Source organism: Anser cygnoides, chromosome 6, assembly GCF_040182565.1.
Source record: "Anser cygnoides isolate HZ-2024a breed goose chromosome 6, Taihu_goose_T2T_genome, whole genome shotgun sequence".
In the NCBI taxonomy this organism is placed as follows: Eukaryota; Metazoa; Chordata; class Aves; order Anseriformes; family Anatidae; genus Anser; species Anser cygnoides.
Window position 1 is genome coordinate 40,583,614 of NC_089878.1, and position 26,997 is coordinate 40,610,610.

At 45.1% G+C, this 26,997-nt stretch overlaps 2 protein-coding genes and 1 long non-coding RNA gene across 6 annotated transcripts in view; 1 reads left to right on the forward strand and 2 right to left on the reverse strand.

Moving 5' to 3' along the window:
- CACNB4 (calcium voltage-gated channel auxiliary subunit beta 4) overlaps positions 1 to 205 on the reverse strand; it is a 77,574-nt gene extending 77,369 nt beyond the window's left edge. For all 4 annotated transcript variants that reach the window (XR_007169829.2, XR_010832279.1, XM_048080974.2 and 1 more), the window contains exon 1: positions 80 to 205. Coding sequence is in view for 2 of the 4 variants with exons in the window: in XM_048080974.2 (XP_047936931.1) it covers positions 80 to 88 (9 nt within the window). In the remaining 2 variants the exon portion in view is untranslated. The remainder of the gene's footprint in view (positions 1 to 79) is intronic.
- LOC125185021 (uncharacterized) lies at positions 205 to 3,175 on the forward strand. Its single transcript, XR_010832287.1, has 2 exons — positions 205 to 1,558; positions 2,333 to 3,175. It is a non-coding gene; the product is annotated as an uncharacterized lncRNA (long non-coding RNA).
- Positions 2,700 to 26,098, reverse strand: STAM2 (signal transducing adaptor molecule 2). The gene is made up of 14 exons (XM_066999330.1): positions 25,946 to 26,098; positions 18,339 to 18,423; positions 16,921 to 16,996; positions 16,617 to 16,712; positions 14,368 to 14,514; positions 12,651 to 12,720; positions 12,092 to 12,278; positions 10,748 to 10,842; positions 10,250 to 10,332; positions 9,982 to 10,069; positions 9,131 to 9,185; positions 8,338 to 8,491; positions 6,643 to 6,812; positions 2,700 to 6,409 (listed from the first exon to the last, which is right to left on the reverse strand). Exons 1-14 carry the CDS (start codon positions 25,983 to 25,985, stop codon positions 6,178 to 6,180), a joined length of 1,578 nt encoding a protein of 525 aa, XP_066855431.1. The 5' UTR covers positions 25,986 to 26,098; the 3' UTR covers positions 2,700 to 6,177.
- Positions 26,099 to 26,997: the final 899 nt, after the last annotated feature.

Consider the following 26,997-nt stretch of genomic DNA (forward strand, 5'->3'; position numbering starts at 1 on the left):
GCCCGGCCCAACCCGGCCCGGCACGGCCCGGCCCGTGGCGGCCGCCCCCCCCCCCCCCCGGGGGCCCCGCAGCACCCACCGCGGCCATGGCAGCGAGGATCGGCGGCGGCTCCCGCGGCCCCGCACCTCAGCGCTGCCGGGGAGAGAGAGCGCGGAGGGGAGGGGAAGGAGGGCGAGGGCGGGAGGGAGGGGACGGGGAGGAGGCGGCGCGGGGGGCGGGCGGCGCGGGGCGGGACGGGGCCGGGGCCCCGCCGCCATCTCGGGGCGGGTCGGGTGCGCGGCTGCCCTTCGACGACCCGCGTGAGGCGTCGAAGGGGAGCCGGGGGGGCCGACAGCGCCGCTGCCACCGCCCCCCGAGCCCGGCCCCCGGCCCCGTTTGGGTGCCCCCGGGCCCCGCCTCAGCGCTGCCAGCCGGGCTCGGCACGGGCAGGGGAAGGCCGGCAGGGACGGGGGGACGCGGCCGTGTGGAAACCTGCCTGAAGTTGGAGAGCAGGAACGGCCTTTCTGTGGAGCCTTCTGTGCTCGCCTTGCTCCAGCTTGGCGGTGTATCGGGCTGCGCACCCGCACCCGGCTCTTCCCCAGCCTCTCTTGGGCTTGTCTGTGAGGGGCCCGCTGAGGAGCGCTGTATCTGGACTTAGCTGGGTAGGTAATTCTCAGAGCTGACAGATTTATTACAAACAAAAATCATTTATGACGAACAGAAACGATCACGAACTGCCAGAAATCACCAGAGCTTTCGGTACAGCGTCTGGTGCAGGAACAAGAGCTGCCTCCCGGCCGGGCTCCCTGCTGCGCCCCGTCCCTACCGCAGGCCCTGGCACACCGCAGAGGAGCGCAGGCGCCCCGGGCAAGTCCCGGCTACGAGCCCAGCACAGCCTCCGAAAGCTGGAACTGATCCCCAGCTGCTGCACCTGTGTGAACCAGCCCAGCCTCCACCGCGCTGCCACCTGGCACTTCCAAGTATCGATCGGTGCGAGTTTGCATCAACTACCATTCATAAAGAATGCTGTAATTTCCAGGGCACGGGGGGATAAAAATAAATCAAGAGATGAAGCAACTTGTTTGAAGTCAAACAGGAAATCTGGAGAAGAAGGGGAAGCAGGACCTGGATTTCCTGCTTCCCACTCCTGTGCTTTAGCTACAAGTACATTACACCTCCCACTGAAATGAATGAGAAATGTGTGCATCTTTGAACTGATCCCACTTCTACTCCAGAAAGCTTTGAACGCAGACCAGCTCCCTTGGAAAATAACTTTTTCTCAACCAACTGGGAAAGGGATCAAGAAAGCAAGCTGCCAAAAGCATCAAAGCACCACCGTTTCTCCAACCTATGCGGTAGCAACTTTATTTATATTCCGAATTACGTTAGAGCTACCTTTTCCAGCCAGCTGCCATGACCTTTAAAGTTTGCGAAAACAATTAGTGCACCCAGATACCAGATGTGTGAAATCAAGGCAGCAATAAGGCAAACACCTACATAATAGGCTCTAATCATGCTCTGAAGGCTGCTGCCCACTGGCTCCATACAGAACAAGCACACCTCTGCTGAAAGCCCAAGGTACGACAGGGTGAACACATTTCTTTCTCTCACACTATAGACACAAACTGTAGATTTTAATTTTTTTTAAACCCTGGATGAAATTAGGCAGCCTGGTTTCTTTATCGGAGATGAATGTGGGTCATGAATGCTGTAGTCTAAATTAGATTATTTTTAAATTCACCTTAATCATTAAATAGGTACTAGTAAGGATACTTTTGACATTATTCTTGGTGTGGCTATGTTGCTCACTTCCCAGTTTAAGATACTGTCCAGAAAATTTACACACTCATCTCACTTCAGCGAGACATAGTCATGGTTGAGATTTGAAATGAAGAACAAAGCATTTGCCAGTAATTTAGTAAATGTGTTGGCTTTGTAAGGTTCAGAGGTGTAGTTTAAAGTAACCTGAAATCAAGCCAGTAGGATCAGTGCCTCAAAAGGGTGCTGTAAATAAGTGGTGGAGTGCAGCACGGTGCTTTGTGTCTAATAATGCCATCCTCAGGTGCAGCAGGCTCCTTGCACACATTGGTTTGGCATCCACTCACAGCCTCAGCAGAAGGCATCTTTAAAGCACAAGGATTTATTCTTACTTTGAGCTATGACTCCTTCTGGGTAATTTGTCTCCTTGAAAACCTATAATAAGCCCTAAGCAATTATGGTTCATTCTTAGGATGTGCGATACACTGCTCTTAAAATTTCATTGTATGTGTTTTCTATATAAACGCCTTATCATTTGTGGCAATTGTGTGCGTTACCGTTTTCTTTACGGTTATTCTCCTCTGTTCCCCATAGCGGTTAACATACGTATTGGTTAGCAACCAGCATGCAGCAGCACTCTAACCTGCTGAGCCCAGCTTACAGACAACCAAAGGTAACGAGCAAGGGTTCCCGAGTAGAGGAGCTCATCCAGCAGAGGTGAAATGCAGCACGGCTCTGAAATTAAGCTCGCCTCTTCCACAGCACTGGCGCTGCTGGGAGCGCGTGGGAGCGCGATGAGCTGGAGGTAAGTGGGCGCACGGCTGAGCGGGCTGGGGAAGGAGGAAGGTGAAGGCTGCAGCACTGAAGTTCACGATTCACGCTGTGAGTGGCACCTCACGCAGCTTTTGCCTCGTCTTGCTGGCAAGGATTTAACCTGAGTAGTAAACAGAAGACTCTTCGCCCGTGTTTGTTAAATAAACTTTGTTTTATTCACACAAGGCAATGCACACATATTGCAGACAGGAGGCCAAACGGATATTCCATTAAAACACATCCCCCATTCTTAATACTGCAAACTCTTTAAGATAATTTTCTGTAAGAACTGTGACGCATCTATTAACCAGTACATATTCACCTCAAACCCCAGGCAAAATAGAAGTAGAACCACAATCTGCATCCAAAATTCAGGCATGCTGTATGCTGGGGTCAGTTCGCTAGCTGGCAGACGTTACAATTCCAGTGGAGCCAGCAGAGAGATGAAAATCCGGAAGTGCTCAGACCCTGCCCCGTTTACATTTCTTTTCCTTCATTTCTCATTTTCACTGATTCAAAACAGTTTCAGTCAGTTTCATGTAAAATTTAACTGGTAAGAGCCATAAATTCTAAAAAGTTATTAATTCGACAAATATATCACAGTGTTCAATGTAAGCAAGAGTAGTGCCTATTATGTCTTAGAAAAGATGCATAGATAAAAATAAGAAAAAACCCTTCCTATCAGAAAATAATTACTGTAAGAGATTGCAGCTACAGCCAGGTCCTGCTCGGCACTCCTTTCTAAAGGACGGCCTTCAAAAGAATTACTGTTCCACAAGCCTATGGACATCAATGAACAAAAGCTAAATGAACACAGAACATTATTTTAAGGTCTACCTGTTACAGAAACAATTTTAATATTGTAATTTTTATACCAAATTTAATAGACAATGCATTTGTCACATCAAGGCCATACAAAATACCAATGAGTCTCAACACACACCTCTGAATGGTGGCATTACAGACATGAAATCATTGCTTTCAGTTGACTATAACTTAGACGTAATAGGTTGCCAATTCACACTAGAAGAAAATGTATCTAGCATCGATATTTTTAACATCCATGAAACAAATATTACAATAAAATTCTCATTATAAAGTTGCACAAACTTCTATGTTAACTATTAAGAGTTTATATGAAAAAGCAGAAGTTATCTACCCTTGATTCCTGTTATAAAACAGTAGGAATAAACCTAGTGTAGAAATCCGAAGTTAGATAAATCCTTTGGCAGCATGTTCAGTTACAATCAGGCCTTAAAAATAAATATGATAATGTATAGAAGTTTGAAGAGGAAAAACAGTTCCTATTAACACCAAAACCCTCTAAATACACTATTTTAATAATTAAATTATTTTACACTATCTACAAGTTGCATATCACAGAATTCAGAATATAAGAGATGACAATCACAAATCTGGCTTTTATATAAAATTTCAGGCTTTAACAGTATGCATATATGTAGTTGTGTAGAAAATCTCAGACAAATGAGTATATACATTATTTATATTCATAAAATAATTAGAAGTAATCAGATCACATCTGTCTAGCCATCTCCGCTTAGGATACTCAATATTTCTGCTGGATCAAAGTTTTGAATCCAATAAAAATACCTACCTTTATCTCATTTACTAATAAACATGGAAAATCTATATAAATGACAGCAAGGTCTAGTTTGATTATAAACCAATTTGGAACAAAATAAACTCTTACAAAAAATCTCAAAACAATAAGAATTTTGAACAGCAGCATTGAAGTTAATTATTCCTCTTAACACAAGGAAAAAGTTATTGGAATACTTCAGTATTGCAACGTGTTATTTGTACTAAACTACTTCAGAGGGAAGTATACCAAAAATTAAAGTCATTTCAAAAGGAAAGATGATAGGTTCTTTCTAACTGCACAGATTTAAATAATGATTTAAAGAGCAGGTACTGAATCTCTTATTCCATAAGCACGAGGCTGCAATCGAATAAAGTCATGATACTAAGTAATTAAATAAAATGCAAAAGCAATGGAGGTGGCACTGAGTGAACGGTGGTTTTTATTACTCAGCAACAGTCTACAATCTGACAGTTCTCATTTGGTAGAAAAATTATACACCAAACATACTTATTTAGACATTTTTGGAGTTTCAGACATTTAACAAGAAGATGTTTTATCAGTGATTTGCTTCCATTATTTTCTCAATCTAAAGATTATGACTCATCATAAAATTGTTAAAATATGTATAAATACAACTATGCTAAACTGAGTAGGTAAACAGGAGAATTAAGTGATTTTTTCAGAGGCTGAAACCATAAAAGAAAAAACATTCCTGAAAGGTAACTCAGCTCGACTGTTCCTCCTTAAAGGAAAAAAAAAAAAAGAACCTACCCATTAAAAAGTGCATCAGGGAAGAAATTCTTAGATTTCTTGTCTTAGCCACCAAATGCTTCACTTCCACAGTCCCAAGGCAATTCCTTTTCTAAGGACGTCTGATATTTTCAATATGCAGCCATTCCTTGTATTAAATGAGGAGCACACTCACAAAGCACGCGTAGTCTGCCTATACGCAGGCTGTTAAATACACCTTTCCCAACTTGTTTAAGAGTTTCCCTCTGTAACCAGCGTTTATTTAGACACGTAAATGGCAGCAGCAGCAAAAGGAAATCCTAGAGAGGCAAGAACCCCCTGGTCCCATACAGATGATTCCTGTTCCACTTGCCTCCCCAATGGAAATGGAACAAAGGTGGATTCTCAGTCTTAAGCTTCAAACATTCTTGATCCCCTCCTTTACCACACAGAAGTGCAGTTCTCCTTCACTTCTACATACAACAGAAAAAGGAAAAGAAAATACATTCTGTACAAGACCCTGGCTCAGCACCTCATATCCGGAGTACCCACAGTCTGCTGGGAGCATCCCTTGCGTGTACCACCTCTGCCAAAAGCAAGTTCAAGCAACCCCCCGCAATTTCTTTCAAGAGAAACACATCAAAGTTCTCTGTAGTTTCCCAAAATCTAATAGGCAGCACTGCAAAAACATCATCCCTCATACTTCTGTAGGTACATGGTCCTCTCCGTCACAGTATCAAATCATTTTCTCCTCCAGCTCTCCTCTGATTAACTCGTGCAGCTGTTCCAATTATCTAGCGCACACCGTGTCATAAAGCTCACGACAGCAGCACAGAGAGAAGGAGGTGTCTAAATCAGCAGAGATTTTCTGAAGCTACTTGGATAGAAAGATTACAGTGAGACACCAGAAGAGAGAATGCGTACTGAGAGCAACGCATACCACTGAGTATGCGTCCTCAAGTTTCCAGAAACACATTAAAAAGAAAATTATTTTTGGCCAATCTTTTTCCTATATTCAGACTCACAAATGGCGTTTCCTGAAACCACTGAACTAAGGGCTCAAAGTAATCTGAAATTATTTTAAACCGTTACCTAATCTAGTTCAAACTACCTTTAAGCAAACGATTAACGACCGGTTCTGATGTGTATTTTAACTCAGCATCACCCTAATGCACTAAGTTGGGTTACTTAAAAAGGAAAATGCATTTTGATATCTGTGACAGGTATTAATAAAAAAATCATTAGCTTCAGCAAATTGTATTCATTATTTTAGAAGTATGAGCCTGGTTTGTTTTTAAAGGAGGGGCTGTTGGTGGTAGTTTGTTTGTTGCTGCAGAACGGAATGAGCAGGAACTGCCATGGGATAACCTGGTCCTTGGGGCAAACTGGACGCGTTGTTCTGGTAGGCTGACATATCCACCGACACTCCCATCTGCTGCTGGCTGTAGGCAGCGGTGCTGGCAGCTGATGGAAGACCAGCATTCTGGTTCACGTACGTCTGGTTCAGCACAGAGTCTGGTCCTGGGCTGTAACGAAACAAACCGAACCAAATCTAACTCTGACAAGTTCACATCTATTTCTCTGATAAGCAGATTTGCAAGCGAGAATTTTGCCTAGCCCAAAAGCAATCTGTGTACCTTCAAAGCGGTTAAACAGCATTACACGTCACTGTAAATACCTCACGGAGATACAGCCTCTAGGCAAAGCAGTAAAATTACCATCAGGAATAGGGTGACGGAAGAGTTTGCTGAAATGATACCTTAAATAGGCAGCTTGAGCAGGCTGAGTTGCTCCAGAAGAATTTATATTTTGAGGCAGAGACCTCAGCTGCCCCATCTGATCAGGTCCTAGGCCATAACCTGGGGAAATGGTGACTTGGTGAACACCTTGGATCATGTAGTTTCCACTAGGTGGCTGTACAGGATATGACTGTTAATTAAAAAAAAAAAGCATACCTTTTATTTTCAATTAAGCAGCAGCAAATGTGGCACAGAATACAATAAACAAATACATCAGGATTCCAAGGCTCAATGAACATCAACTTTCCAACAGCGTTCTAAAACCAACACATGCAACTTCTCCTAACACACGACTTGTGAATAGGCATCCTTTATTGCCATCAGCAGGCACCTTTTTCAAAAATGCCCTGCTAACAAGGTCTGTCCTTACTGTCTGGACGATCCTTTTGTATCACGTACAAGACCTTTGTCCCTCCCAGAAGCCTTGTTTCTTTTTCTGTAATCTCCCTTGACTTTACCATGTTCAGTCCTCACACATTTTGATGCACAAACACGGTTGAGTGGGATGAGCACCATACAAGATTTGTTATTTAATACATTTTGGGAATAAAAACAGAGGAATATTCTAAGACTAACATAAGAGGAAATTAAAAAAACTTTAGTTTCTGGCATCTCTGATTTAAGATAACACAAGTTTTCACTCAAAATTCAGATAGAGCAGGTGGTATAACATGCTTATGGAAGTCTGTACTGCTCTGTATTGCTTTTGGACTTGGGACAGTATAGGGACACTGAAGGAACAGACAGTTTTGTGTCAAGTAACTGTGCTAGGCCCAGCACGAGTAGCATTATCTCACATTTTCACTGCTGGAAGCATGTATCTTGAAAGAAATAGTAAACTCCCGTTGCCTTTTGGCTCATGTTACTTCTTAACCTCCAAATATACTGAATTTTTCATCATTACCAGAAGCTAAGGACATAGAGTTACTTTAACTGACAGATTTTCAGATCTAGCAGTTGCTATGGCAACTATTCTTTATTCTTTTCCCACGGAACAATTAGCATTAAAGTAAAATTCACTTGAAGTAAAGACACTCATTCTGTGCTTTCTTTAAAAAAGGATCTTTAAAATCCCTCTCCCCTCTATTTTTGTTTTCTTAGGACACCAATATGGCACACAAGAGATACTGTAAATCCGTTTTGAGCAACTACACCCACTAATACAATACCTTTTTTTTCCCCCTTGGAAAAAAAGAGCTAAAACCAGATGAAGGTTTCTATACTTAGCAAAAGTGCACTGGGCTCATGATTAATGCACTAATATTCAAGTTCACTCACATCCCTGCTATTAGATAAGAAGGTAACATTTTACTTTAAGACTGAGAACATGACTCATCGCAAGAATATCCACCAAGCTGCTGAAACACACAATTCTCACTAGGAAAAAAAAATCACAGAAAGAATCTTAAGTATTTTCAATAAATCATCTTTATGTTAAAGTGAGCAAAATTAACATCTATAGCTTATTGTATGAGCAGGTAACTGCAAATTAAAGTACTCTGTTCTAGTGTATATTCTAAAGGCTATAGAAAGTCACCAGGCAATGTCAGATTGTTCGTAGGCTAGCAAGAAAGCCTACACTTCATTTTTGGTGTCATCTTTTTAAATAGGAATCTATATTAGGAAAGTCTCTATTTCCAGAAGAGGGTACTGACCTGCACTGAAACACCAGAAGATGTAGGTGGGTATTGTGCGGGATGGTGGAGTTTCGAGTAGGCTGAATACATCGGCGTTTCATTCATCAGTTTGTTATAGAGCTCCAAAGCTTCCAGAACTTTCACATTCAATTCAGATAATTCTGAATGTTTTCTGTTTCAAAACAAACGTATGCAAAACACTAAGTTGCTCTAACATCTAGTGTTAGATGGTAAAAAAGGAAAGTACTTCATTAAGCAGGTTTGAGCATGCATGAAAAAAAAATCTTGAAAGACAGATGGCTGATTTCTTGCACATCTGTATCATAAAATGGTCAGAATCCACCCCGTTCCTTCTACCAGTGAAGGAGAGCCCGAATGGTGAACCACCATCCTTCCCTAGCTGTAATAAAGCAGGCAACTCCACGACATTAATCGATTTTTCCTTTCACCATTAAATACCCCTGAGTCCGAGGGGAACGGGGTAATGATGCTGTTGAACAGATTTTCCTGTCGTGGAGGGCAGCGAGCATCAGAATGAGGATGTCAAGTTCCAGACAGATAGACCAGCCTACAATCAAGTGCTAATACAAAATACACCAAGTAACTTATGCAGTATGCTTAGGAGAACAGCAACAAAACCTTAAGTACAGAAGTCCTGGTGTGAGTAGTAAATGTTAAAAAGTAAAAGCAGAATGGTCTAATTTTTTCTTGCAAGATTTTCTACCTTGGGAGATGAAGGAGAAAATTAAAATAAAAAATTAATACAATTTGAAGTATCAGTAAATCACGCAGAAGCTACATTCTGACTCACCTATCTATCTCTTCTAGTTTTTCGTCTATCATTGGACCCATTTGTTGGCAAATATCTGTAACCACAAAAGAGTCAAAGTAGTTAGCACACTTCACAATTGAATTTTAAATCCAGCCAAAATATACTTTAAGTACACTAAGCATAAAAATTGGACAGTGTCCCTAGTTATCAGGCGTGTCCAATTCCTCCAAACCAGAGGAGAAAAACACTTTGGTTATTCTGCTTTGTCATCCTCTCTTCACTTTCCCTCCACAAACAGAAGACTCCTGATGAAAACTACAGAAAATTTTGCATTTCTGCTTCCACCTCCAAGGTTTATGGTGTTCTCATCTTTTACTGGAATACTGCCTATGAATCTATCTAGGCCCCCTGTACTGAAGATATTCCCTTATTTTCCAGTTTTTCCATTCTACAAAACTTTTTTTCCCCCCCAAAGTACCCTCAATTGTTCTTGCACACCTTGAACTACCCAGCTCTTAAGTGAGCTGAACTTCCCCTCCCCTCTTAGCAAGCAGTACTTTGGAGAAATTTTGACTGACAATTAATTGCTTATTTTATGTAGAGTTTTGATAGGTAGGTATTTCTTGCAAAGATCAGGCAGAGTATACTAGCTAGAAGCTAAGCAAATTGCTCTGTTAAACAGGGATTTAGCTTGAAAACTGTTAGAAAACACAGAGTTATACTTATATCCCCATGCTCCCTTTGTGAAATAAATTATTCTACAGCACACTGACAGTAGATACCCTGGTTTCTCTGAGCTTAACATAAATACAAAAGAATTACCAGCTTAATCGATGGAAAAGAATTGGGAGAAGAAATAAAAGAATTAGCAAACTTAGTTCTCAAAGTACCTTCTGAGTCTAGAAGATCTGGAGAATCAAGCTTTAGATCTGTAGGATCTATACTCTGAAGTACCTGCAGTGTTTTATCCATCTTGTCCTGAAAGGTGGAAGATAAGGTTAACAACAGCTATTTCTGAAGCATGGCAGAGGCTGTTTTAATTTTCGAATTAAAAAAGGTCTTTACATAAAAAAAAGTTCTCCTAACTGGCAGCATCAAAACAACGTCTTAATCTCTTAAAAATTTCAGTACTTTTGTACACTGAAAGTGACTGCATACCTCGTCTATATATACAGGCTCAGGTTCTGCTTTCTTAATTTCTTCTGTAGTATCCTCAGGAACACAATTTTTATCCACAGTTGCTGCAAGAACAAACAGTAGTTTCTTTCCTGTGGCTGCGTTACTATGTTAACTTAAAGTACACATTTTAATTGCTTAGCATCAAATCTTTAAATGAGATAGAAATTTGAGTAAGTATTTTAAGCAGTGATGCACCTAGCTGCTGGAGAAGTATTATGTTACTCTCTAAGAATTATGGCAAAATGAACTGAATTACTGCAACAGGGAGAAGGTAACAACTTACAATCAAAACGTATCATAAAAGTGAACTACAGCAGTGGTATATGCTTGTTTGCTTGCAACAGCGTCAGGATTTCTCCCTCAATTCTTTTCTTGGGCTGATTTCAGGAAATGATTTTGCTGATGGGCTAATTAGTACTTCCACCATAAGGCCGCCTTTCTAAAAATAATGTGTCAGCTTTTTAGCAGCTAACTTACCTGCCTCAGGTTCGACATTTAAGTCAGAAGTCACAAAATTAGACGGAAACAATCCCACTCCTCTATGATTTTCACCTTTCCACCAATTGGCGTCACTGGGGAGATAAAGCCGTGTTACAAAACCCTGAACATCACCTCTGAGCATCAGCAACATTTTGTGCTTTTGACGGAAAACCTGTGATATCTGAGGCACTATTTCCCTAGGTGTCCGGTAACAGAGGTAAAGGAGGATGTCTGTACAGATTAGCAGCCCAGCAGCAAAGCCAAAAGCAGGAGCTGGGGAGGAGAGAGGGCGGGCTCGGGGGAAGTAAAACCATTTAGCAGCAATCACTGCAAGCTTAAAGCACAGCTCCTCAGTTCTTCAGAGTGATTAGATGATAGCCCATTATAGCTTCACCTAGAAGTTTACAAGAAGTACACAAGTGGGGACTAACATTAGAAATATAATTAATCTGTCACAGCCTGTTAAATTAGAGCAGCGTTAGTAGGTTCTGCTTCTTAGCTATCGTTGGAACAACAGTGACAAGAGTGACAATAACTACCTGAAGCACTTTTCCTCAGTTTTATTCCTAGCAAATGTGACGCTTGACAGCCAGAGATTCAACAATTTCTGGTATCAGCTGGAGTTCGGTACTGCAATGTGCATAACTATTCTTATGACGTTATAACCAATTAACATTTTAAAAGCTACAAATTGGACCTCCACCACAGAATGGTTATCTAATGAAATACACAGAGGTTCCCTCTGCACCAAAACCACCCTGAGGTCACAAACGGCAGTGACAACTGGGCCAGTGGCATGCAGTCGGTTCGGCTGGGCAGAGGCTACTTTCTCCTTGCCGCTGGTATTTTATTTATTTATTTTTATTATATAAAGCAGCAAGCCAAGCTTAACCAGGATGCTGTCCATCAGAATCACAGCATGCTGCCTCTCCATTGAACCTCAGCAGGCAAAGCAAGACAGCTGCACAGGAAAACTTCAGAGAGAAAAGGCAGCTTCCTTTGATTACAGCCACAGAAAGGCTCCAGCAGCATCAGATAGTGTTGCAGTGGCAGGGGAGGGAATCTGTTTTTAAGAAATGGGGGGACTCTGTTTTAAAATCACTGGAGAAATACATGAACTGGGGAAGGAGGGCAAGTCTGGCCTCAAAGAAATGTTAGATACAATTTTTTTAAAGGGTTTAAACAATTTGGGGTATGGAACAAATAGCAGAAGATAAAGATATTTGGGGAAGGCCAGAGTGACAATATATGTGCTTGTGGAAAAGAAAGCCCTGGGGGGAAAAAACTGCTAACGACACAACAGTTGTGGAATAAAGGCACCTTCATCTGAGCATGTTATACCTGTCATCCAAAACAAAAATAATTTCTCCACTTTTAAAGGTGAGCTCATTGTCCTCGACGGCTTCAAAGTCATAGAGAGCTCGCACCTTCCTTGCGTTCTGACTGGTTTGCTGAATTTCTGCAGATGGGTACAAGGATTTGGTTTCCATTTGTTGCTGTTTCTGCTCTTGCAATGACAATTCAATAGCTACAGTTAGGAGAGGAAAATAAAACAGTTAAGTCTGTATATTTTATCCCTGTATACAAAGGCAGTTTGCTTTCCTAATCAAAGGAAATATTTTAATAATATAAACATGGTCTTTATGTTTAATATTTTTTTCTCCAAACTATGAGCCATTTATTACATTTCAACAGCTTTACTCTGCCCTACAACAAAACAAAAAGGTAAGACATTAAAATGTTCCATAACTTGTGCATGATTAACATAAACTTTAATTCCCAACCTGCTGTGCCCTCGCGTTCAGTTCTTGCAGCAGAAGAGGGTGCAGCTTATTTCTATGCATTTTAACAAAACGCTCCAGAGCACAAGCCTAACCCAAGGCTGTGACTAGTAATTTACCTTTAGCTATATCTTCATCTTCTTTGTTTTTACTTAATGATGAACCATTCTTAGCAGCATTTGTGGTAGCCTGCAAATGTGTTAACAATAGAATAAGTTCATGGTACAAGGGAAGAAGAAAGCTCTATAATTATATACTTTAAAAATTAGTAATAAGTTGTTCCTGGTTAGTTGCCTTATCAGAAGGTTTCATTACCGACCCAAGATGATCTTCTAGATGAAAAAATTTACTGTTGTCCGGAATCTCATCCATGTTTTATTTTGTTTTCAGCAGCGAACAAAGTAAAATAAATAATGAGATCTCGTTTATTTAACAGATTTCATTTAAATACTTCCTCATTATTTAAATGAGTTCTGTTTAAATGACTACTCTTTTTGCCTTTGCCCTCCATACCTCCCCTCAAAAGGGAAGGAAAACTCTTTGGAGTCCTACGTTTGTGAAGACCCAGGTTATTAAGCTGCAGCTGGACTTGTTAAAAAGTGGGATTTTTCTCCGTGTCACACCAGAAGACACCCTCAATCTCTGTTGTTGGGAGTGTGGAAACAAAAAGCGAATGTTAGGAGCTGCTGCCTTGACTAACTGAGTCTCCACAACAGCACAGAGAAATCATTCCTAGAGTTTTCGCTCCAACAAGGAAGTCATCCTGCAGGAACGAAGAACCTAGTTTCAGACACTGGGGTTATCAACGGTCCTAGAAAACAATTCTGTACAAGTATACCAGAAACTAACAAACCTCAGTGTTACTGTTTGCAGTGAAGTGTGTGAGGTCAAGACAAAGATACAACTTCATATGTATTTGTAGGAAAGAAAGCACAACTGGTTGCAGCTCTCTTTATCTTCCATGTTTCTACCATATGTTTTAATGCTCATCCTAGATTCCGAGGTGAAAACGTCTTTGCAGAGAAAGGAAAGATTGTAAAAGTATTAAAAACAACTCTGTTTAATACAGAGAAAAGTAAACTTCACGTAAGGAAAACTCAACAGAAGTGACAGTTCTAATTTTTCAGGATTGACCTTTGCCTAACTCACATTGAACATAATATTTAGAAGCATCAATAATAAAGCACAGAAAATAAGAAAACCTGTCACCATATCTGGCAGCTAGATGATCAGGCATAATACACCAGCAGAAGGAAAACACAGAGAGCAAGTGAGGTTAGGGACTGGAGCACCCACCACTGCAGAGCCAGTACAACTCCTGACACGGACAGAAAACTGAAACAGGAAATGGGGATTTAGAAAAGGAAAGCATAGCACAGAACAGATCATCTTCAAAGATGTCTCAGTTCCAGATACTGCCCTTTGTTTCATGAGGCTCTGTGAAGAAAAAAAAAAGATTTGTGCTCCAAGTCAGCAATTAGAACCATGAAACACCAAGTACAAAGTGTGGGTGTAGGATTGCTTAGAGTTAAGGCAGCGACAGCTCGACAGAGCTCTAAAAAAATGATCTGAAGAAAGACAGATCTAAAACGAAACAACTCATGAGGACATCATGAAATAGCTATTAGTCTGTTCTTATTTTTCTTCAGAAGGCAAGGAAATATATAAGGCAGAATGAAATGAACCTCGGTATTGGGAGGCAACCAAACCAGAACAAGGATCCTACTCTCCTCTGACCAAAAGCACCTAAGATCTCTTGTGGACAGCTTTTCATTTTGTTCACTGCCAGAGGGCTAACAGGAGCAGAAGTACTAAGTATTCCTAACCAGCTTTTACCTGTGATCCAGCAGCAGGAAAAGTTACACCTTCTTCTTTTAAAGATTTAATTGTTGCGGATATTAAGCTGCACTGTGGGTCCTTCTGAAATTCTTCTGACCACTCCACCATCAGACTTTTCAGCTTCTCAGATACTTTTGGATGAGCCTAGAAGACAAAATTGCATAGAAAGCAATACTTCCACCTCAAAGTGAGCAGAAAGAGTTGTAAAACTTTGTTACCAAAGCCCTTTTTTTTTTAATAAATACCCTAATAATCAATTCATTGCATTCAATAAGACAATAAGAAAATTTTGAAAACAGAACCTAGCATACATGACCTTTTATACATTGATTCAGATATTACAGACAGCATGTTTAGCCCCTGGAGCATCCTCCTTCAGCCCTTACAGCAATCCTCTGAGGCAAATTCTCTTGCACAGCCAAAACTTGGAATTTACGGGCAGTTCACCTACACATACTGCTGTAATTTTAGTGGAGTCAATTTTAGGTGGTTAAGGAAAAAGACTGACAAACTTTTCAATTTTTCAAATGTTAGCCATGCTTCCACCTCAATAGTTTGGAGAGATTCAGGCTGCCTACCTCTATGCCGTTCTCTGTCCTCTACCTTCATCTGAATGATTTACAGCTACCCTAAATCCAGGCAGGACCACTGATTTTGTGCAACACTGCAAATTTTACCTGCTAACAACCTCATGCCAAGAGATAAACCACCTGAGAAAAGCGAGTCAGACTCACGCATCACCCTACTACATGGCTAAAGGACACGCTTCTGAGCATACCTCAGAAGCACACCTTTAACCTGAGCTGCTGTTAATCTTCTAATAGCCTTAGAAAAAACATTGGAGCAAAAAGAGCAACACTTCATGACAGCAGCTAACATACGTGATTGTCATGCCAATGTTACAAGGGTAAAACGTGGACTAAGCATTTCAGACTCCATCCACTTTGTGGTTTTCCTTCCAATTAACAAAAAGACTACCATTTGAACCCAAACCATCCCAACTAACACCAGGATACCTGCTGGTGAGCGAGTATTCTAGGGCTGGTGGGCTCACCTCTATCTGCTTCAGCCTGCCTTGTACAGATGAAAGCGTGGGACTGCACAAAATGCTCCCATCTGAGTGTCCTTCAGACCACAGCGCAAGCCTGTGGCTCACCCACAAACACGCTGAACAGTAAGAACATTGACGAGTTTGGGCTCGAGCATGCATTTAATTGAAATAAACCATGTAGCCCAGTAGGTTCATTATCAGCACAAAGGTATTTGTTACACTTGTCTGAACTAATTTTCTTTCAGAGAAAAGGAGGAAGCACAATTTTATAGGCCCTCTGAGGATTCTTTCTCCAAATGGGCAAGGGACAGGGGAAAACGCAAGTACTTCCCAACAACAAAATAATTTATGCTCCGGTAGGCGATTCTTCAGTGGGATTAGAGGTTTGTTTTTACATCCACAAGCACTGTCAGAGCATGAAGGTCAATGTTCTATTTCAGAATGGACCATGGCTAATGAGAATAAAGTGGAGGACTTCAAGACCTATTTTTCCACAGAAAGCAAGAAACAGAAGAGCCATGAACTCATTTTGCTTCCCAGCAATTTTATTAGTTTCCTTAATTGCTTTGCTCAACCTCTGATGATTCCAGGCCTCCCATATATTTGAAGACTATCTTCTTTAGTCATTTTTGTCTCCAACTGGAGCAGTAATTATGGTAAAGCAGGTTCTGCTTACTCAGTTCTTTACATCTAGATTTAGATCCCATCAGCTGCTTGACCCCAACCATTTAAGTCTTCCTTTCTCGGTTAACTCCTCATTCAGTGTTCTGAGAATCTCTAGAAACTAAAGTTGTCTGAAGCCTTCCTCCTTTTCCTTGTAAAAATGTAATTTAACTTTCTCACTGTTTTCCCTTTGCACTTTAGCTTAAGAATTTCATTAAAGCCAAATAAAAACTCTTTTCAGGGAAAGCTGCCTTCACTACTATCAAATTAATTGGGCTTAGGAAGAGTCACAGATTATAATTAAAATTGCTCGTGTAATTTTGTTAAAATTTGGGGCAGGTAGTAAATGAAAATACACAAATTTCAGGGATAAGACAAACAGCCAGCAGTACCTGCAACTGCACCAAAACTAGAAAATTTTATTAGCTAGCATATTAACTAGAGCATTAGTTTTGCCAGTTCTTTGCTATGATGAGAGAAAGCAAAGAAATCACCAAAATAATTCTCCCCCACAAAGTTACAAAATAATTACCTTGTTTATTATACCTCGAGCTTCACTAGCAAAATCACGAGAACACACTTCTAAGTGAAATATTTTTCCACAGTTTGATACACAGGCTCCTAAAAGCTGACAACAGAAATACAATGGTGAAGATGTATGACAACAATAATCCGAAATAAAAGCACGCATAGAAAAAGTTCAATCTTTGTTCAGCATGCACTCTCCCACTACTACCGCAGATACACAGAAAGGTATTAATTGATCAGTACACACTTCACAGCTCCATTACCTAAAGGAACAGAAAGGTTTTGGAAAACAGGGACAGTTTACTCACTGTAAGTGCTTGCAAAGCCACATGGGGAACTTTATGATTTACTCTCTTCATGATGGCTTTAAGGCAATCCTTTGCTCTACAAAAGGAACACAGGAAGTATTAGCGATAGATGTGACTGACCTAATTTGCAGAATGAATGAAACCAGCTACTCAAGTTTGGTAAGCAAACAAAACCGTCTCTATTTTAAGAAATGTAAATGGAACCTAACCTAAACTTTTCCCAGAGCAAGCCTGAAAAAAATATTTAACAACTTGCTTGCTCTTAAACGTGCTGAATTGGAGCAGACTCCATTTTTATGCTGACATTTTGTATTAGTTTCCATAGTACTGCTGACAGGTCACAAAGAGAGCATTTGCTACTACGTTGAGAAAATAGATTTGAAATAGACAATGAAAGAAATGTCTTTTCATTTATAAAAAAATAACTCTGCAGCAGCAGTGACCGAATGGCTATTTAATTGGCTCCTGTAAAGGCTCTCTATAGATTTAATTTTAAAAACATTCACAGCTTGTTAGCTCTTGGATCCCATTTTCAAGACACCTGAATGTCAACACAAAAGAAACTTAAGTTTTTACAATCCCTTTTTCCCCTCTACAGATGTTTTCTAGCATTAAAGATTTTTAAAAAGGACTCAAAGAATATTCTGCACTTTTTTCCCTTGAGGACTGAAGATTCCCAGATTGAACAGATTCGCCATTCTTCCCTGTGGGACAGGACATAATTAATACAAAAAGAACTTTCTCAGTGTAGTACCCTTAAATACGACAAATAAATGATAAAAAATTAAGATCAGTTGAGAATTCAAGTATGTACCAGCTCAAGTTGACTACAGAATTTGAAACATTTTATCGCTCAAAAATATTACCTTAAAAATGAGCAGATCCTTTTGACAATTGTAAGATCACTGAAATACCACTTACATTTCTATATTACCACTTAGGCTAAACTGATCCAAATCAAGGTGGGCATTGACCTCAGTTTTTTCCTCTTTTCTCCTGTATCAGTCCCATCCTTTCTAATCAACAGACAGATAAATTCCTCATCATAAATAGCAAACTGTCCTAACTAGATTTTTTTTCCAAAGAAACTAGTTCACCGTTTCCTATTGACATAGCGCCTTCTCAAAAGGAATGCAAGATCATTAAATATAAATAACTTGGTCTACTGTGCAAAACCTCCTAACATTGGGATGCGTTCAACGTCTCCCAATTGCTCTACTGGAAATCTGGTTGGAATATTTTTTTAAAGAATTTTAAAACCAACTGCACACGTCTGTAGAGCTTACAGAAGCATCAGATCAGTAGCATTTCCTGCATGTCTGACTACAATGAGCATTTTGAGGTGTGTTTCTCCTGAAACAGTATTCCTCTTCACAGGAAGATGAAATTACACGTCGTGATGCTGAGCCACAGCTTACCCATTAGGAGTGCTGCCAACTTTGTCACATATATCCATAATAAGACCCCAGTCCTCGCTGGTGTTATATTCATTTGTAGCCTTTTCTGTAAAGAAAACCAAGACTGATTAAGCATAAAAATACCCGATTAAATTCAGATTCTAGTGAGCAAATACCTTCACAGCCATACAAAAAAGGGATCTCCCCATATAAAATGCTGAGAGGCAGTGTCTTCCAGAGTGCTAATTCCTCCTGTTTTATGAAGCATTCTGCATGTATTTTCTTATGGGAAGACCAGCACGGGACTAAGGAATGCATTAAGTGTTTTAAAGATCCAAAAAGTGAAACAACTTCAAGTGTAATGCTGTAAATAATGAAAAACCTGCTTCTGTACACTTTGCTTGCTTACTCCAAGTTTAGGCCGTAACCCTAAGTTAGAGTTTATGCAAGGCCTTCCAATCTTTGCATTCAGGATATATTTCACACGGAAAATATATAAATTATGATATATTTCACACAGAAAATTTAATATATATTATGATTTTATATATATGTATGATATATATTATATATCATATATAATTTCCTTTTTATTTCCAAGGAGAATAAATAAATCCTTTCAGACCTCTAAGGGAAAACCACCTCCTCCTTCAATAAACTTCTTACAACACTCCTCTACTAGATTTTTTCAAGAAATCTGAACGTCACAAGCGTTGAGAAATGAAAGCGACACGGAAGGATTACTGAAGGTCCCGAAAGCGGCCAACAAAAACCCAAACTGCTTTACGTAAAGAACGTATCCCTACTTAACACTCACAGCGTTCCATTCGATGTTAGCAGACAAGGGATAACGTCATTTATTTGTGCCTCCCCTTTGACTTTTTGCTAGAACCATGTTATTTTAATGCCATGTAAATATGACAGCTCCATTAAAACAACTCATGAGAGCAATATTTTATGCATTACATCTGCCACCTTACGATTTAATTTTAACACGCCACTTTAGTATTTTGACTAAGCCCAAAGGTAAGAGCTTTCAGATTTTTACGCCACGTAGTAATTCCATCAGAACGCACTCCATAAACGATCCTGGCAATATCATAATTACTACTTTTACAGCATTTTGAGTAAGAGAAGTCACCAAGTCCCTTAGTGACTGAGCACTTTAAAGGCTATTTAGCAGATTAAAGCAGCACATCATGGTCACTAACTATTAACACGACGGCGCTCTGCGACAGCTGCTGGTCCAAAATGACACGGCCTGCTGACAGCAGCACTACCCCGAATAAATGCATTTTCGGGTGTGCAGCTAAGCGTCTTCTCTGATAACCAGCTCCACGGCTCAGTTCTGCAGCCAGGAGCTGCAACAAACACCCCCTGGCAGCGGAGCGGCCTCCACAAAGAGAACTCGAGCACAGCGGAGCCCCCGAAACCTTCCATTACAGAGGTAAAAGCAGACCAAGGAGGGGGAATGGAAGCTGGCAATTTTGGCCACACGTTATCTTCACAGGTTGGAATTACTCTTCAAGGGAAGCAAACGCTGCTTGAAAGCACGTTCCTACAGCACAAAGCTCCTTAAAATACTTCCCCAGAAAAGACGTGAGTGTTGGATTTTCTTTTAAGTGCCTCAATATTTTTAGGACACTAAAACTAAACTAATTGCTTGTTCTTGAAAATAAAGGAGGGCCTGCAATTTTAAGCTGCCTAACATGCCATTTATTTTTAAAAAAGCAAAACAAAGAACCCCTGTATGCAGGGCATTGCCTGGGTATGTGAACTGCAAGTACTGAACCAGCACAAAGGAGACACCAGGAGCAGCACAACGCAACGCTCGCCGCACACAGCTTCAGCCTGCTGTTTGCTGTGAAGGCCCACCAGCTGAAGTCGTGTTTTTAAAAGCATCACCTTGCACGCCTCCATCCCCGGGGTGCAAATCCTGCCATCAGGACTTGCCAGCCAAATTACTGCGTCTCATCCAGTGACAGCAGCAGCAGCACCCACAAAACCAGCACCAATGCCTACACAACAGGCCGGGCACATCCCGCTGCCTTGCGGCACCCCCAGCTGAAAGCTGTTTCTGCTCTGAACCCCCAGGTGTCCGCTACAGACACCCCTTTGTCCACGAGCAAAAAGACAACGGTGAACACCAAGAAGCGGTGGTAGGTCAAGAGAAAGGCATGGATGCTGAGAAAACACAGGGTTGTGTTTCACACCTGAGTCTTTGGAGCCTCAAAACACCACAGACAGCAGCGACCAACTCTGCACCTTGTTTTTTCCAGTCCCAGCAACGCCCCCTGCCTCAGGAGGATGCAAACTCACCTGAGACACAGGAGCGCTTTGATACAGGCGGGCACAGCTAGCAAAGCAAGCCTGCAGACAGGCACCGCCACGTGTCTGAGTGTTATCACCTCACTGACACCAAAACCACAAACGCAGACCGCTACACTTCCCTCTTCCTCCACCCCCTTCTCTTTCCCTCCACTACACTCCTTTTAAAATGGAAAAGGAATCAAATCAGGTAACTGATTTCTGGAGAGGTTCTTTAAAAAAAAAAAAGAACATAACAGCACCCCTAAAATGCACCTAAGGTGCTTTGACAGACACAGACCTGTTGGGTTTGCAAAAGCCACCTCTTCTGAAACAGCGCAGCGAAGAACTGGACTGAAACAGACACGTGGGCACGGGCAGGTAGGACACGCAGGGCACTTGGGTTGCTTACAGGCCAGTCAGAGCGCAAGCCTGTAAGCCGAGGGCGCAGCGTAAACACTTCTTGCACGTACTTGTGAGCACACAGCCGCGTGCCAAACGCAGGGCCCTCCTCCCAGCCCCACGCACGCCGCTCCACGGGCAGACGCGGTCCCGCTGGCAGCGAGGAGGCTGCCCTACAGCAATCTCGTACAGCTTCTGAGGTTTCCTTCCTTGCCAGCATGACGAATTAACAACATCTGTCTTCTTGCTTACCACGAGCTCCAGCTGAAGAATCATCTCGAAGAGTAACTGCTCTGCAGATGCCGAGATGGGGACCTTGATCAGAGGAAACGGATGTGGGAAGGTGCCTTTTCCAAGGTTCCTTCAGTGCTAAGAGAACACAAACCTAAAACACCTAACAGCTTGTGCTCCGTAGCTCTCCAGCCGATGAAGGAACACCAGGCTCGAGCTTAGTTTTACAGGAGCGGTGGTAAAAGTACAACGTGTTTATTTGTGTTGCTGCTTGGAATATTTTCAAAAAAATTAAAGACTGCAACACGATTAATCGCTTTGAACTGGATCGGCTCCCCGATCCGATCTGATCTGCCACGCAGCTGCGGGAAAAACCGTGCCAATGCAAGAGAGGAGACAGTGCGAGGATGAGCAGCTGGGGAGGGGAGGGGACGGGAGCCCTTCGCTGGTACTGCTGCCAAAGGAAGGACTGCTGGGCAAGGTGCTGCCTTGGAACACGGCCTGCGGCTCCCGTAGGAAAGAAGGTAACGCCTCACCAATGCCCCGCTGCCACGCACCGTGCCAGGGCCCCCCCGGTGCCCAGGGCCCCCGGACGGGGAGCTCACAAGTACGTCCCGCCTTCCAGCCTCATCACACCGGCTCTCCTCTCCTCCCCTTTATTCCCCACGCAGGGGACAGGTAACACGCAAAAACAAGGGTCCAGCGCGGGGACCCATCAGGAGAAATCCCTGCCGGGGGAAGCGGTGTGCCGCTGGTGCCTACCCGGAGCGTTTCTCACCATTCCGCAGACCTCTTGCTGGTGAATTTAGCTGGAGCTCTGCGTCCCGCTGCACGCACGGCGCCTCGCACCGACGGGGAAATCGGCAACGCTGGCCGCTGACAGCAAGCCCTCGCTGCTGCCCGGCGCGCAGCCTTCGAACGCGTGCAGTGTTTTGTTATTCTGCCCTCAGCTCCCTCGAGCAAGGCTTGCCGACAATGCCAAACAACACATCGGCTAAGAAAATAAACACTCAAATGCAACAATTTTTTTTCCCCCGCATCAATTTTTACACTAGAAACGGAGAAAACCAAGCAGTCACAGGGGGACTTGGCGCAAGGAGCCTTCCAGCTTGATGTGACGTTAGTTAAAGCCTGATCACTGAAACGACAACCTTCTGGAGGCTGATTTGCCTCCAAAACATATGTGAAATAAAAAATTGTAGGCACAATCAATCTTGTATTTGGAGTTTGACATAGCACCACTCTAAGTTTGTAAAAACAGAGCCAGAATAACAAAAGTGAAAGGTTAAAAACTGGAGGCCTGCTCCTGACTGCTGGCTTTCGGAAGAGAAACCAGAACCACACAAACACATTTCTGGAAACCCAAAACTTAAACCTACACCTTCTGTTGTTCGCCTTGCCTTTGCATACCCAAACCAGAGAAGAGCAAAAGAAGCCGCCTAGCTTTGACTTAACGAGCGATTATGAAGATGAGCCCTGTGCTCATGAGACTTGCACTTCCAGTAACGCTGCACCGCCCACTTGGTCCTCGCTGAACGGCAGCCCTGGTTGTAACGACCCTGGTAATTAACTGAATGACCCTGGGTAATTAGCTGCTCAACCCCACGGAAAGAGTGGGGGAACCCCTCGGGCTGAAAATGCTCCTCAGGACCACCGCACCCCACTGCTGCCCCATCCCTTGGGGCCCCTCCACATGGGACCCCAGCCCTGCCCCATGCCCGCCTGCCCCCCGCCTGGCTGAATTCTTCCCCAGCACCCCACCTAAGGCTCCCCTGGCACAGCACCACTCTTCTCCCCTCCCTCACGTCCCCTTGCAAAGAACTGGACTGACCAAAGGGAGCTCTGAGAGACCTTTTTGCAGGGAAAACCCAGTCCAGCGAGCAGGCTTCCCGGGATACTTGTCCTCAAAAAGCTGCCCTGACATTTTGTTTCGAGTCAATTGGCCACCAGCCCGAAAAGCAAACAACTCCCAACGTCGGTCTGAAAGCTACAAAACCCTGGAAGTTCTCAATAACCACGTCTTGCACCAAACAAACAAACACGGAGTTGCAGATTCAGAGGCCAGGAAGCTGAGTCACTCAAAGGAAGGTAAAGTCCGAGGGCTTGAGAAGATTTAAAGAAGTGAAAGAGAGAAAGATCCAAGCACCAATGACACCAAAACCCGCAACCAGCTTGTCCTCAAACATCTGCGAGGCCTTACACCAAGCGCTGAAGCAAGAATTATCCCTGCGAAATGAAAGGGGAGGCGATGAGATCCAGCAGAAGGCAGGTGGTGTTCCCGGGAGGGCACCTTCCCTGGGGTTAATTCAAGCACCAGCTGCTCCGCTCAGACGGCAGAGCGGTATTGCAGAGGAAGCCACGTGCAAGTTATTAGCCACAGCTCCTGGCTCGCTCCGCAACGCGAGGAAGGCGAGCTGGGATGTACAGCGCTCCCAGGGCGGGGAGCGTTTACTTCCCGAGCGCCTCGAGAATCGCTCTGGAAAGCAACACTGCAAACCCTGGCTGACACTGACCGCGGGAGGAAGGGTCACAGGGACGCCAGCAGAAAGCTGGGAGGCTTCTCCAATGAGAGGGAGGACTAACGCATCGTGTAAGGAGAAACATAAAGCTATCAGGGCTGGATTGGACAGCCAAAGGTGACAGTTAGCAGGACAGAACACGAACTCAGAGTCGATTAAAGATCCTCCTAGAAACATGAGCTCGGCGGCTGGAAACGAGAGGAGAATGACAGGCACGCGGAGTTCTGGCACAGGAAGACACGGGCCGCCAAGGTAAGGCGGCACAAAGAGGCAGGTACAGCACCAGAACCAAACACCCCAGGCAAACGCTCCAGCAAAGGCCGAGGAAACAAAAATCACCAAGTCACCAGCCACCCGTGACCCCGCGGGCAGGTCTGGGAGTCATTCAAGCTACACAAAGACTTCCTGCTCCCCTGGCGTGCTCACAGGCTCACGACAGCAGGCTAGCTGCTCGCAAGCTGAGGCGGCGCAGACTCTTCTCCGCTGGAGGAAGAGCTACTTGAGAGCCAAAGGCTGTGACAGCAAGGGTTGTGCTGGAGAACAGCACGTGCGAATGAACGACCTACGAAGAGCACCAGGCAGGAAATGAAATCGCTTCTAACCCTGTAAAGAACTCAGGCACCGGGCTAGCCTCTCAACAAGAGAAACAGCCGAAGGAAAGCAAACTCCTCCGAAACCGTCCCAGAGGTTAACCCCGTGGGACCGCAGCTAGAGGCGAGGCAGCAGCCAGGAGCTGAGGCTGCAGGCAGCCCTGCCGAAAAGCAGGCGCGCACGTTTCGGACCACGAAAACAAAACCAGCTGTGGCAGAGCGAGGGAGCGCTTATCTACGCTTTCTAGAGGTGCCCTGAGAAAACCGCAGCACGAAGCATATGGGCTGAGGAGATAGCTGCATCGACCCGACCTGTCGCTGCCCCCAGCAGCGGGGCCCTGCTCTTCCCTGGGACCTTTTCAGGGGAGCCCTGCCCCTCGCTTTCACCAGCACTTTGCAGCCCTCGATGATTTAAATTGCCGAATTTCCAAACTCGTCTCCTTCACAGATGATCCAACGCGTCGGCCAAATAACTCTGTGAAATAAGTTTTGTGGCAAAACGCGCGAGTTAAAGCGGCTCAGTGGGGAATTCAAACGATCTGGGTGGAGGAGAACACGGGAGAGGAGCTCTCCTTCCCTGCAGCACCAGGACGTCGGCTGGGCTCACCTACGTGCTTGGTACGTACCTTATTTCTTAAGCAAAAAGAAGAAAAAACAGTAACATAAAACAGTTAAATCCTGACAGAAGCAGTATGTGCAAGCAGTTACGCCTGGTAGGTATAAAGCAAAGTTTAAGAAAGCACAAGCGCACAGACTGCCACCCTTACAACGCTACAGAAAATACATTGCTATAAAAATACAGCATATAAAAGAACACTCCTGAAGCATTGGGGTTTGGCAACGAACGCTGCACACAGCTGCGACAGTCCCAGGTCAAAAAACCTTCAGTGGTGCAGGTACAGCAGCTGGAGCCACGTGAAGGGTGACGCCGGACACACACAAACCCCACGAGGTGTCCCAAACAACCTGACTGTGCGGCTGGCCCGGCGAGCTCCTGCTTTCATTGCAATCGCGGCTCGACGCTGGAGTCCCACGGGGGTTTGGGGAGGGCAGGCAGGCAGGGGACTGGGCATCCCAACTGCGAAGGCTCCCTGGGATCGTGGCAGGCTTGGGGCAAGCAGGAGAGGGGCGCCGAGGGGTGCTGAGGGGCGCTGCCCCCAGCCCTTCCCACCTGCACGTACCGCGGCCTTGCCAAAAATCCCACGGACGCCCAACTCCTCTTCACCTGAAGCTCCAGCCTGACAGAAGGCACAAACCTGACCCTCGCAGGTAGCTTTTTAATTTCCTTTTTCGGCGCCCTAAGCCAAAAATGGCGCTTTTTTTGGTGTTTTTTTTTTTTTTTTTGGAGAAAACCAGACGACAACCCGCAGCTGAGGCGAGGAAGCAGCGGCCGGGGCAGGCGGGCCCAGCGGGGCTGAGGCAGCGCCCTCGGCCTGCCCGCGGCCACCTCAGCCCGGTACGGCCCGACCCGGCCCGGGCCCCGCCACCAGGCCTCGCTCCGCCGCGGGGCTGCGGCCGCGCGTCCCCCGCCCCCCTCCCACCCTCCCTCCCTCCCTCCCCCTCCCGGGCGCTCTCTCACCCACGTCCTGCTCGAAGGGGTTGGCGGCGAACAGCGGCATGGCGGCGGCAGCGCCCCCCCCGCCCCCCGGCCCGGCCCCGCTCCTCCGCCGCCAGCACCGGGCAGCGCCCGCCCCGCCGCCAGGCCCCCGCGGCTGCCCGCGCCGCGCCTGAGGGCGGCACTGCGGCAGCGGGCAGGCGTTCGCCGGGGCAGCCCGGCGGCACGGGGGCCTCGCGGCGGCGCTGTGCGGAGGCCACGCCCCTCAAGCCACAAGCCACGCCCCCTGCTCCATAGGCCACGCCCCCGACGCACAGGCCACACCCCCGGATCAATAGGCCACGCCCCCTTCGCTGCTGCTGTGACGTCACGGGCGGGCGCCATCTTGTGGCGGTGCGGGGCCGGGCGGTGTCGCTGCCCCGCCGCCATGTTGGCTGCCCCCTCGGGGCGCGGTTACCGGGCGCTACCTTATCCCCCTCAGCTGCGGGGTGCACGGTTAAAGCTCCTGTAAAAGCACAAAGGCCAAAGCTGAGGGGCTCGGAGTGCTGCACGGGGCCTGGGGTGGCCGGGGAAGCCCCTCAGAGCCCCCTGGTGTTGTGCCCCGTGAGGGGCTCACCCACGGGAGCACCCCCTGGCGTGACTGTGAGGGAATAAATAACGATTACATACTGCAATGTAAAGGAATTGTGAGGGAATAATTAAAGGTTATACACTAGGAACCGGGTTTCACTTGAAGAATATACCAGAGTGTACCGATATCCCTTCAGGAGGGGAGGCAGCGCCGGCACCTCAGCACGCTGCGTGTCAGCAGCGCCTGTCCCCAGCCCCTGAGCTCCTGCGGCCGCACGGTGGCCCCGGGCAGCGGCCCCGGGGCTGGCCGAGCCGAGCCGGGCCGAGCCGTGCCGAGCCGTGCCGGTCCGTGCCGAGCCGAGCCGAGCCGAGCCGAGCCGAGCCGTGCCAGGCCGCCGGCAGGCTGCAGGGGGCGCCGCCGGCTCGCTGCGGCGGGGCTGAGGTGAGCCGGCGGAGGCGGTGGTGGCAGGGCAGCGCGGGGCGGAATGCCTCTGCTCCGCCTCAAG